This window comes from Solea senegalensis, linkage group LG2 (assembly GCF_019176455.1).
Source record: "Solea senegalensis isolate Sse05_10M linkage group LG2, IFAPA_SoseM_1, whole genome shotgun sequence".
NCBI classification, from domain to species: Eukaryota; Metazoa; Chordata; class Actinopteri; order Pleuronectiformes; family Soleidae; genus Solea; species Solea senegalensis.
Genome location: NC_058022.1, coordinates 25,043,029 through 25,056,634, shown reverse-complemented (window position 1 = coordinate 25,056,634; position 13,606 = coordinate 25,043,029). Strand labels below are relative to the sequence as shown.

Sequence of the window (13,606 nt, the reverse complement as noted above, 5' to 3'; positions counted from 1 at the left end):
TGGCATTAGGGTTAGGATTAGGCATTTAGTTGTGATGGTTAAGGTTAGGGTACCGGACGAGTGAATGCATCATATCTGAGTGTCCTCACTGCAAATGTGTGGGTGTGTGTTTGTTTTCCGGTCTCATTCAAATGGAACATCAGGAATTAATTTATTTTAAAAAACGGTTCCCACAGTCAGATCAGAGTATTTATTTGATTATCTAGTTATGCTGGTATAACTAGGTAATCAAATAAAGAAAGAAATCAGGGTTAAAGTTAGTTAGTTATTTAGCTAGTTAGTAACCTGTCAGCCTCATTAGTAGTTCTAGCTCCTGACTGGTTACTGTATGGCTGTTTGGCTGTTGGGAGTGAGGGAAATGCTAACAGCAGCCATGGAGAGGCCATTAGCCAAAATATGCGGCATTAAATGAATCAGTAATGAAGAGATGCATTCTGCATGTTTGTATTGCACGCATAAATATTTATTGTAACAAAACAGAATTAATTTGAAACACTCCACCCCACAACTTAATGAATAAGTTGTTTGGTTGTATGAGTCATTCAGTGTTGCAAAAATGTTCTCCATTATAATTTCTTCATTTAATCTGATCATTAATGCACCAGTAGATAAAGCTGGCTGTAATTCCTGGTCAAGTCTGGTTTCTAACATAACTGAGCTCTGACAAAGTGTCACTGTCTGTGTCTGGTTCTGTTGTGGACTCATTTATAGCAGATCAATACATAATGCAAACATAAGCATCAAACAGTGGCATTATTAATAGCTACAGAGGAGACAATTGATCAGAAGCCTCATCTTAAATCAGGGGAATACTGTGAATATGGAGAGGATGGTGCACCCGACCACTGGCTTCTCAGTTTCTTTTACACAATCACACACACGTTCTGTAACTGGCTGAATCCGTCAGGCTTTTGTATGTGTTTGTGTGTGTGTGCTCATGCTGCCTTCAGTGTCTTCTGGTCCTGGTGCTTTAGTGTTACATAAACACAGTGGGCACTGTGAGTGTGAGCTGCAAACTGAGAGCTTCACACAGATGATGTGTTTACTGTCCCTGGGATTTAAGACTCTAAACTGATTTGTGTATGTGTGCATGCGTGTGCTTGCGAATTATAATGTGTTACACCATGTTGGGAAGAGTTAATGCCAGTGGGTGAGGTGGAGAAAGGAGGAATGATAGCAGAGAAAGGAATGTGTGTGTTAAGGAAGCACTTTGATCATCTCTCTCGCACTCTCTCACTTATATTTTTATTTTTTTTGTACTTTTCTCTTTTTATTTTGCACTGTTCTTTTCTTTGTAATCACCTAACTGCAGTACTGCACACATTGCTTAGTATTTAGAAGAGTTTTTTTTGATTGGAACACTAACCATTTAGTCATTTATGACCATTATATTGTTTATATGGTTTTGTATTAGCATTTGAGCATTTTCAATTTTGTTGTTTAATGTAGGTGCATGCATTTATGTCATAGTAATAATTTGGACAGGGCTTGTTTAAACCTTAAGGGGAATTAACTCCAATCTCTAATCCATAGCCCTCTCGAAGAGCATTATAGTACATTTTAACTTGCAACAATGTTTTCAATAAAACGGTGGTTTGAGTGATTAAGACATAGATGGTAGATGTTCACATTGATTGTTTTTATCAATTTATTGTTATTTTTTCATGTGTGATTTGGTAGCAAATGAGCAAGTGGAAGATAGATTCAGTGTGTTCGGTGATGCCAAAGATGTGCTCATGAATGTACTCATTGTTAATCACCATAGTAGCTCTATTTGTTGAGTGTAATGTATCACTACCATTCTTTAGATAGTCAGAGAATTGCAGATACTCATTATTGTGGTGGACTGGTGGTGGGAGTGGGATACAACAAAGATGGAGAGAGACAAGATGAGAGGGCAAAATGTAGCCAACTTACTGAATGATGTGATTATCCTCCCAATGAACTCTGCCAAATGAAATGGGCAAGTAGCCCTCAGTGCACTCTGGGTGGAGAAGGGAGTCTTTGACTGGCCTGGACACCGGCTCCGGTTATCTCAACCAACCATCTACAACTAAATATCTATACAAGTCTGTCTGATTGACTGTTTATATGAATAAATGGCTCTTTACTTCTGTCAATGTTTATGTCTCTGATGCTGGTGCTGCCATGCAGGAGAGTCTGTACAGTAGTGATCTTGGAGTGGTGTCACAGTATCAACTGGTCCACAGCTGACCATCTGTGAGTCAGTCTCATCTAGGTTTATAGCATCATCCAACTTTTTTTTTGTTTAATGATTTTCTCAGCATGCTCATGCTTTTCGACTGCTGCAATGATCCTATAGACATCGAAAACCAGTAAAGTCCTATGCGCTGCACTGATGCTGATGTACCATTTCTCCCATAGTGCCTCTCACTGGAGGATCACTGACTCTTAATTGGATAAAAATGGCATATGATACCAATTAGTCATGATGAGCCATATATAATCTAGGAACTATACATTTAAAAAGATGTTTCTTCTGTGTAGTTATTGTATGTATATATATATATGTATATATATATACATGTATATATATATATATATATATATATATATATATGTGTGTGTATATATGTATATATGTATATATTGATGTAAACCCAATCATATTAAAGCCATGACTTAGCTACTTAAATTACACTCTTTATTTTATTCTTATTCTTATTGCTCAAAATCCAAAATGGAATTGTTTTCCTCTGTGCTGAGACCACTGCTCCCACAATGATGGATGGAGTTTGAAACATTGTACTTTTGTGAACATGTTCTGACAAACACTGTGCGAGGACACAGAAAACATCCCATTGTCCTGGATTTTGCCAAATCTTTACTCCACTGACTTGTTCATTCAAGCATTTTTTGACAACACGTTGATCACTGATATTGTTTTTTAAGTGAAAATGCTCAGTGTTGATTTATCTCTATATTGATCTCTGATTTAATATCTTTAGATTTTATGCTGGCACTTGAAGAAAAAAAATATCTCAGTTTATTGACTATGGGACAAATCTTTTGAAAAAAAAAAAGTTTTTTGAAAAAAAATGTTTTTCTGTATGTTATTATTATTATTATTATTATTTTTATTATTATAATGATAATGATACTAGCAATAATAATAATAATACAAATTATTATTATTGTTATTATTATTATTATTGTTAGGAGAGTTAGTGGTTCACAAAGCAACAAAAACTACAGCTTCCAATTCAAGTGAGAAATGAATTGGTGAGCATATTATGTGGCAATAGATTTGATAGGTGAGCCTTATGTCAAGTGGCTAAAATTAGTTTTTTCTTGTTTTCCTGCTGGTAGCCATGTTTTGATTGAGAGCATACATGCCTGTCCCAGGCTGATTCTTGGCTCATGGTGCACACAGTGAATGTCAGTACCTCATCTAACCACACTTAAAAAACTGACCTATTACTTTAACCTTTTAACCTTTTAAAAAGAAGTTGGCCTTGCAATGCCCAAGACCTTGGAACACTTTGAGACATCAAATAATGCACTAACAAATGTCAGGGTGATGTTTCAAGATGATTAAGTTATCTGACAGATAAAAGCAGGTTTTGTCAGTGAGCGATAACTTGTTTAATGTAACGTTTGATAAAAGGAAATGAGAGACAACACATAGCAAAGACTTCAGAGGTTGTTAAATTATGCATGTTATTCGTCCTTAAGGTTATCTTTCTTCACTGCCAGCAGCCTCTCTTGATTTGTCAGCAAAACAAGACATTGCTTTTATGACATAACACCAAACACCAGTCATCTGTTCTAATGTAATGGTACAGGGAGCGATCACGGGGTAGTGCCAGGGAAGGTGAAGGGAGAAAAGAGCATAATAAGAGAAGACAGTGAAAGGAAGAGTGACTTGCTGTTTTGCTGTCTCATTCCTCCTCGCCAGGCAGAAGAGAATGTCTTCTCCCCAAGAACTTTGCTCTAATCCTTCATGTCCTCTAGGCTCTTATTCATTCTCCCTAGATCAGAGTGAGTGAAAAGAAAATCTCTATTATGTAAATCCACATTTTACTGTACAAATTACTGGCAACTCAGTACTTAGCAACTTTGAGTACTTCAGTTTATTGTTCTGTGCTTCAAGTCAGTGGATCCTGACATCTAGTGGCCATAAAAGGTAGCACAAGTCTATTTTTCTCTTCACCCAGAAATTGGTTACTGGTTGACATTTAAATGGTATAAACAGATTTTATTTATATTTTTTACTCAGCCTTGTTGCCTTCATGTCTTAACATTCTACATATGCAATATGGCAAGGAAGCTTAGGTGGTAGCTTAGAGGTCAGAAATTATTTTATGTATTTATCACTTGTAGGCAAGTAGCATGATATAATGATAATAATAATAGTAATAATAATAACAATAATAGTACATTTATTTGTATAGCACTTTACATCAAAGTGTTTTACATTACAAAAAAATAAAAACATACAGTACAACAGTACTGGCCTGCCTGACCTCAAGAGGAATACTGTTCCACAGCATAGGAGCCCGAAAAGAGAAAGCTTGTTCAACAACTCTTTTCCAGGTGTGATCTTAGTGACCGTGTGGGCACATAAACACATATTAAGTCTGATAAGTAAGAAGGTGCGAGACGATTTAAGATAACCTAACCTGGACCAGGAGCCAGTGGAGAAAAGCCAACACACGACTGATGTGCTCACAACTATTTGTTCCTGCCAAAATGTGAGTCGCTGCATTTTAAATTATTGGCTGCCCTGACAATAATGCAGTGCAATAATCCAACCTGGATGTCACAAATGCATGGATGAGCGTCTCAGCATCTTTTAATGAGATTTTGTCTGATTTTGAAAATTTGTCCTGATTGTTGTTGAGTAGAATACATATTTTTACTGTTTATGACTGTTTGCTGGTGACCTAGACAGCATTTTCAAATCATTCATGGGAAATATTCATCAATTTCCCCATTCAGAATCCTAATATCGTAAATTCACCACAATCAATATGTTGGTATGGATTTTTTGCCTGCAGCTGCTTTAAAGTTAATACTCTCAGAAATAATTAATTCTTTGACACTTTAGTACAGTTTAATGTCACTAGCTTTGCTCACTTGCATTTTGAATATTGTCTATTTTGTGTGCATGCTTTTTTCTATCAATGCATCGATTTACCTTTCATACCTACATTGCATTATGGTCTATTTAGGCCATTGTTGGCAGTAAAGAGGTGTGTGAAAACTACTGTTGGACCAAGTATCTTCAGGAGTTGTACATTGGGCAGTTAATGATTGACCCTTTTCCTCCTCAGAGAATATGAGCAATTCTAATTTTCTTTGTCTTCTCTATGATCCTTTTTTTTAAAAAGACTTTCAATTAGCAATTACAAAACAACAGAGCAGAGCAATGGAACAAAAGACTTCCATTCCTCAAATGTTCTCACATTTTTACCCCTCCCGCATTCCCACCCCACTCAAGGAGAGCAAAACTCTGTTCAATATTAAACATCCAATAGTACCATGTCAAACGATACTTACATACAACAAATACACACGGAAAGGAAAAAACAAAAGAAAAAAAAGTCATAACTAATCAAATAAATAATAATAAAAAAAATAAAAGGGGGGGAGGGCTCAGTCATCACAATCAGGCAGAGATGTCAAAGATTCAATATGTGATAATGATCCGAAATATCAATACTATGGTATTCGCATGAACGAATCTCCGGTAAAAAATAATTATCCAATAGGAAAAAATCTATTCGAGAATATGAATGGTGGGTGTGCGATTAAAAAGGAACAAACTTTGTCCGAGTGGGATTTAGTCCTCCATGGTGAGTCATCATTTCAAAAAAGAGTCACAAGGAGCAATACGTCTCCCAAACCTGATGAGATTCCTGAGCCAAAGGGGAAGAGAAGAGGAAAAAAAAAGAAAGAAAGAAATAAACCCCAAAACCAAACAAAATACAAACCGAACACATCCACATCAATCCAGGAAATTGCTAGTTGAGTACTTACTCTATATATGATTAAAATTGACACCCTTGTATTTTCAATGACTGCAGTCAATACAGGAGCATATTACAAGTCATGACCTTGATACACTATAATATTTTAATTAAAACTATTACCATGTATGTAATTGGTAGTTTTTCCCTGCAAGACCTACTGTTTGATAGTGGCACAGGTCCATGGTACTACACTTTAGTTATTGTAGTATTACAAATGGACAATGGCATTAAATCACTAGTATCTGGTAAAAGCTGAGTCATAATAATCAGCTGACCGTCGGTCTTTGTAGACCACTTATCAGTAAGTTTACCTTATCAGAAAAGCAGCGGTGATGTCAGGAGCTGTGTACGCTCAGTGCTACCGTCATCAGTTGTTGTCACTGGCTGTAATGATTTGCCTCAGCACACAGTCCTCTTAGTGTGTGTGTGTGTGTGTGTGTGTGTCACCTCTTTAGTACCTGTTCTAGTAAAAACACTGACCTTGTCCAAGACCATGACCAAAACCTAAGGTTAGAGTTAGGCATTAACTGGTTATGGCTTAAGGTTAGAAATAAGGCTTTGCTTAGACTGTCCAAATGAATGGAAGTCAGTGCAGTATCCAAATGAAAATAGCTGTTCTAACCTGTGTGTGTAGTTTGAATTGTTTATTACAAGTTGCTTGCAGCTTTAATTGCTCCCCTGACACACAGATAAATCACCTCAACATTTATGTCACCACTGGTGAGAATACACTGACACATGTGATCAATACTGTGCTTAGTGTGGCAGCCAGCACTTGGTGATGATGCTCAGGCTTGGCAAGGTGAGCTCGCATATATCTGTATCATCTGTTATATTATGGTCTGTAACCATTCCTTTTCACATTCCTTTTCACAATAACATTGAGGTTATTTGGTAAAGCTGGCAATTCATTCTGGATTTTATTTGCCTAAATTTGCTAATTTAGTCAGGTTGTTTTGTTGACTGGTTACTCACTTGAATATTATCTCAAAGTGTTATCACTATGAAGGTTTTCAATCAATCAATCAATCAATCAATCAACCATTTAGTGTCAATAAATATGATAAATCTCAGAAAAAAAGACTGATTTTAGCTCCAGAGTAAAATTTTGAGAAACTAGTTCATTATAGATTTAAACTCCTTTTTATGAAGAGAAGACAACAAACACTTTTTAAAATAGAATTTCACACATTAGGTTAAACATGTGCTATGTGTTACATTTCCAAATGTGTTTGTACAATGTCAAAATATTATGTCAATGTACTGAACTTTTGTTTTGGCCTGCAACCGACTATTATTTCTGTAATTGCTTAATGTTATTTTCTGATTGAATCAGTTGTTTGGTCCATAAAATATGACAAAATAGTGAAAAATGTCCACCAGGGGGTTTCCTAAACCTCAAAGTAATGACATCATTATGTCCACAAACCAATGATATTTAGTCACAGTGATTAGTCATTGAGGAGAAAAGAAACAAGGAAATGTTCACATCTAAGTATCTAAAAAACATTATCGATTAATAATTTTAATGGATTGAATTGAAAATGACATTGAGAATTATATAAAGTGTACTCTAAGTTTCAAGTGATGATATGGAAAGTGATAATACACTGTAAATACACATAAAATATCTACTGTTATCTTGATTCTTTGGCTTCTTAACGTTAAGTGAAGTATATTTACGTATGATAGAAACAATGAAATTGCCTATAAATGTGGTCAAATTCTCCAATAACTTTGCAGAATTTCTGCATTCATTTGGCTTAAAATTAAAGTGTTAAGTGACTTTCTTTCAAATATGTAATATTTTGTTCAAGTGTGTGTGTGTGTGTGGTTACCACAAAAAGTCTGATCTCACAACAACAGACCCCTCCCTATATAACCATGATAATGGCTTTGTGAGACACACACACACACACTGATAACTGAACTCAGGGAGGAAAGCATTGGAGGTGGATATTCTGGCGCATGGTCAGAACTCGGCATATGTCAGAGACGCACAGGCACACACACCTCTCGTGTGGACAGAGAGAGTGTTAGAGGAGGCAGCAGCAGAAACATGCTGAGGAGGCTGGTGTGCAAGAAAATCTGTGCGCGTAAGAATGATTCCTTTTATCTCTTCCCTTCTCATGCTGTGTCACTCTATTCATTTTCCTTGGTCTTTTCTCTTTCTCGTCTCTCTCTACCAGTACATCTTGAACTTCCCCGTCCCTGCTCTAGCCTCTCCCTCAGCCTGTTGCCTTTGCTCTCTGTCCTCCTCTGTTTTTGGTGTGCCTGCCCATCAAAAGACGCAATGTCATGGTGAAAATCCTAGCAGCAGGATTTTTTTTTGTGTTGGGTTTATCATTGCTCTGTCTGGTTTTTGTCTTCTGGGTATTCTATTTATTCATGGCTAACATGTGAGAACATGTAAATGTCCTCAGAAATAAATAATAATAAATAAAAGTAAATAAAGAGTCATTTAAGCTGCCATCATTCCCATTGTGGCTTTACCTCAGCTGGCAGTAGTTACCCAGCACCAGAGCATCAGCCCCAGGCTCATGTCTGTGTGCATAGCCACATTGGACAGGTGGCATGTATTCACAAATGGCCATGAAACCAGATTAATGTCAGATGGATAGATAAAGTTTGGATGGATAGAAACAGCCTGACAGAGCCCCCAAACATAGAGGTTGTGAAGATGTTATACAATGCAGGGATGAGTCAGGTTGCTCTGGAGGAAGATTAATATAAAGAGAGGAAGCATCCGTTCTTTGAATGATGACAGGATAATAATTTATTGATCCGAATGAGAGAAATCCCTTATACAGTCATCAAAGCCAACATTTACTGTAATCATGTCCGCTGGATTTAATCAAGTTTATAAACCTTAAGTGTTTTATTTTTTGTTCTTTCTTTTGTCTGTATCTGCAGATAAGAACTTTGAGGATGAAGACTCTGTGGATGGAGGCAGGTCCTCCTCCTCATCGTCCTCAAAAGCACCCCCCAGTGGCAGGAGGACTGTAATGAGCTCCGTCAGAAGACCAAGCTCAGCCACAGCAGCTAAGGCCTCAGGTGAGGTTTGCATATAAAAAGGAACACTGGTACTGGGTAGTTGGTTAAACAGCCTCACCTCCTAAGATGATGGAAGATTAACTCTAAGCTCCTGCTCAGTGTTGACCTGACTGCATCACATCAGCTCTGCTGATTTGTCAGTTTCATATTCATGCTGCCAATCTCCTGTTCTACACATCACATACAAGATTCACATATGCAGACTGTGCCTAACGCTAATGTTCAGGAACATTAGATCCCTTTAGCTTTTTCACATCCTGCTGGAAGTCGCCCTTAAAAGATGGTAAACTGACAGTTGTATGGTTGGTAATAAGTGCTCAAACATAATTTTACCACCATTAGTCTAATGGTGGTAAGAGGTGACAAGCTGATTCAGGCTGGTGATAAATTCAGACCCTACAGTCTCAAGCCTGAGCAGAAGTCTAGAGTCCTCTAGACTATACTAAATTCAGTAAGATTAGATTTGAATCATTCTGATAGTTGATGCAAACATTAACACATATAAGCTCCTGTTGCTATGTGACTGGCTGTATGGTAATTGTATATGGGTTTAGGGGACGAAAAAGAGGGCAAACTTCACACTTGGCACCATACACATCTGCTTTTAATAGCCCAAGACACTGCCATTGTCATGGTTACACCACATCACCTGAAATGGGTGTGACAGTCCAAAACAACATATATTATATTATATTAGTTTACGGTTATGTCTTTTATGTTTCTGAGATCATTCTTTAAACAGGTTGAAGCACTGTTAAGTCTCAGCTATAATGTCTCTCCGATTATTTCCCAGGTAAAGAGGCAGCAGCTGGTGCTGTTGATGAAGAGGATTTTATGAAAGCCTTTGAAGATGTGCCCTCTGTCCAGGTAAACAAATGACAAATAATTCACATCGAGAGCTTCTGACCTCATGTGAAAGTGTGACAGGAAAAAGCACCAGGGCTGATTTTAAGATTTAAGAGTTCACTGCGCACTTATAATTCACAGAGATTAAACAATACATCACAGAACCTGACAGACTTAATATATCTGATCCTTACGATTTACTGAGTGATCATCATTCCAGTCCTGTAGCATTACGACATCTTCTCTACACCATCCTGATGCTCAGCCATCAGACATTTCAGTCAAGACATTTATAGAAACTAGATGATGTTGCTTGATAAGTTTACTGAACGCCTGGCTTCCTAAATCACTGCTATAGTGTCGACGTCTATGGTTTGAAGGGAAGAGTCTTTACAATTATTGGATGTATTTTCATGAAGTATGGTTATGTCATGTTCTTAGAATTCTCACATAATAATGATAATAGTAAAATGCTTAATGTCCTTTTGTGTCCAGATCTACTCTAACAGAGAATTTGAGGACCAGCTGACCAAGGTCAGAGAAGTACTGTCTGATGACAAACATGACTGGGAGCATCGAGTGACGGCTGTAAGACTTGGAAACCAGATATTTCCCCTCATAACAATGCAGACTTTTGGTGTCTCATTCTCCTCTTTGTTGTTCTCTTCTCCTCCTCCAGCTAAAGAAGGTGCGTTCACTCATGTTGGCCCGGACGACTGAGTATGAGGGCTTCACACAGCAGCTGCGTCTCTTAGAGGCTCCTCTTAAGCTGTCGGCAAAAGACCTGCGCTCTCAGGTGGTCCGTGAGGCCTGCATCACACTGGGGTAAGAAACCCAATTTATTACCTTTCTCTAACAAATAATAACAATCCTTTAGTAGAGAATTGCACATTTTCTAGATATTAGCCTTCATTTTAAAGTGAGGATGCAGCAGAGACAACTTCTCACACCCAATGACTATGCTTGCTTCAAAAAAAATGTGGCATTGTTTTGGTAAATTATGGTTGTGGAATTCATGGAACATTCAAGAAGTAGAGGTAGAGGAAGTGGATGAGTTAAAATACCTGGGTTCAACCATCCAAAACAAGGGACAGTACACAAGAAAGGTGAAGAAGAGAGTGAGTACAGGGTGGAGCGAGACCTGTTATGATGTATTCCTTGGAGACAGTGGCACTGCCTAAAAGACAGGAGGTGAAGCTGGAGGTGGTAGATGCTGAGATTTTCATTGTGAGTGACCAGGATGGACGGGACAGCTCAGGTTGAATGAGACACACAAATGGAAATAACGTAAGAGTGTCAAGGTTGAGATGGTTTGGTCACGTGCAGAGGAGGGATAGTGATTATTACTGTATATTGGACAAGAGGAAGGCCACAGAGAAGGTTCATGGATGTTGTGAAGGAGAATATGAGGACAGTTGGTGTAATAGAAGAGGGCACAAGTGATAGAACAAGATGGAGGTAGATGATCCTTGGTGGCAGCCCCTAAAGGCAGAAGCCGAGGGGGAAGATGGTTATGGAATTTATGGAATAGGTATGTCATTTTATTGAGTAAATACAACTTGAAATTGCCTTTTAAATTCCAGTAAAAGACGTCAAAATAGTTGGAAGTGCCCAGTTGTGCATGGTTGGGTTTAGAAGTTTGTTTCATAAATTCCAAATTACATTTATATTGAAACTAGTTAAGCACCTTCTACAGTACCTGGTGTTATTTGAAACTGACATTAATATTTTATTGAGAATAACAGGTAATTCCTTTTATCAAGGTATTGGCAGTCCTCTTTAGGCTTTATGCCATTATAACACAATTAACAGTTCAGTTTAAATGTATACAATATTTATGAATTATTTTAGTATTCCAGTGAGAGTGAGTGAGAGCAACAGAACAGACGATCTACTACGACACCTACTAAGACGATCATCGTAGCTTTGGTTTGAGTGATGTTAGAAGGAAAGTGTAACAGATTAGACTGTACCAGGAAAATAGCATGTTAAAGCGTTTTCTCTTCACTCACTTGAGCTAATTAAAGTGAGCCCCATTCGAAGATAAGAAATGATCAGGGCGTTCCCACCCAAAACATCTGTCATCCACATTTTTTATTACAACCTTGATGAGGTGCAACAGAGCAGTGAACGGAGTTAGATGAATGAATGGGAGTGATGTGGATCCTGTCATCTTTTCAAATGCCACCATTTGAGCTTGTCAACACGTTTTTTAAGTGTGGAGTTGTTTTTCTACGTGTTTCGCAGAACCAGCTTCTGTCTTAATAATCTTGCAGAAAGAAAATGATTTTCATGTCATACCTAAATAATATATTAAATGATCATCTTTTGCTTCGCTTTCAGACATTTATCATCAATTCTGGGTAACAAATTTGACCATGGAGCAGAGAGCATCATGCCCACACTGCTAAACCTCGTGCCCAATAGTGCCAAAGTCATGGCCACATCCGGGGTGGCCACCATCCGCCTCATCCTAAAGGTAAGACTTTGGACTTCTGCAAATATTTTTTCATATCACACTATCAGGAAATTTAGATTTGTCATTTTAGCTATTACACCATATCTTGTTTAATAGTGAAACATTCTATACAAAACGTGATGAAATCTTATTTCTCTTTGTCTTTCCCCACCAGCACACACATTACCCACGTCTCATTCCCATCATAACCAGTAATTGCACCTCCAAATCAGTCTCAGTAAGACGGTAAGAACATAATCACTGGATATCAAATGAAAATGTGGTCATTGATTTATTATACAAAGCACAAATTTGGTATTTGATTCATTCCATAATTATTTTCAAGACACAACACAATTTTTTAATGTTAATGTTAAAGAAAAAAATGTATACACAACATGAGCATAAGAGTGAACAGTATGAACGACTGCAGATGATGGTTTTCTTGTGTTTGGAGTTATTGGCTTTTATTGACATTTCATTATATTCTGATCATTATGTGTTTTTTTGTAGCATTCTGCGAACTTAGGAGAGAGTTATTAAACTTTGTGTCTTTTCCAGGCGCTGTTATGAGTTCTTAGACCTCATGTTACGAGAGTGGCACACTAATACACTGGAAAGGTAAGTTGAACCTCCAGTGGAGAAAAATGTCTACTACTTAGAAAGTGTGTGTGTCTTGAAAAAGGATTGAGTTGGTGCTCACATGTGCGTGTGAGACAAAGATGCATTGCTGCTTCCTCCCCTCCCTCCTCTTAGATGATGACATTTGAGTTTGTTAACATTTAAAGAAGCTAAGCACTGGCTGGATGCGCCACAGATGAGGCCCATTAAATTGATGAATCCTGCGAGAGCCATCATCATCATCATCAAAACCTTGAGCAATGAGGCAACTTTCTATCCCCGTAACTCTGGCAACCATGACAGAGACTTTAAAAAGCAGGCAAAAATTCCTGTGAGTGTCCACATTCCCTGTGGATCACCAGAGGAATTAAACTGTTAGAGAGAGGAGAAAAGAAAGAGGACAGGAGCTTTGTTTTGTAGCACCTTGACGTTTAGGGTTACAGAGTCGTTATTGCTGGTATCTTGTCCTGTTCACCATGTTCCCTTACTACCCCAGACATGTGGCTGTTCTGACTGAGACCATCAGGAAAGGTATACATGACGCTGACTCCGAAGCCAGATCTATTGCTAGAAAGTAAGTGTTTTTGTCCATGAATATTGTTGTTTTTATTTTTTTAATGTGACTATACTG

General features: G+C 37.7%; 1 protein-coding gene across 23 annotated transcripts in view; it reads left to right on the top strand.

Moving 5' to 3' along the window:
- clasp1a (cytoplasmic linker associated protein 1a) overlaps positions 1 to 13,606 on the top strand; it is an 81,077-nt gene that overhangs the window by 35,514 nt on the left and 31,957 nt on the right. For all 23 annotated transcript variants that reach the window (XM_044018498.1, XM_044018458.1, XM_044018431.1 and 20 more), the window contains 8 exons: positions 8,910 to 9,050; positions 9,844 to 9,917; positions 10,392 to 10,484; positions 10,576 to 10,721; positions 12,240 to 12,375; positions 12,530 to 12,600; positions 12,916 to 12,975; positions 13,472 to 13,549. In XM_044018498.1, coding sequence (XP_043874433.1) covers positions 8,910 to 9,050; positions 9,844 to 9,917; positions 10,392 to 10,484; positions 10,576 to 10,721; positions 12,240 to 12,375; positions 12,530 to 12,600; positions 12,916 to 12,975; positions 13,472 to 13,549 — 799 coding nt within the window. The remainder of the gene's footprint in view (positions 1 to 8,909; positions 9,051 to 9,843; positions 9,918 to 10,391; positions 10,485 to 10,575; positions 10,722 to 12,239; positions 12,376 to 12,529; positions 12,601 to 12,915; positions 12,976 to 13,471; positions 13,550 to 13,606) is intronic.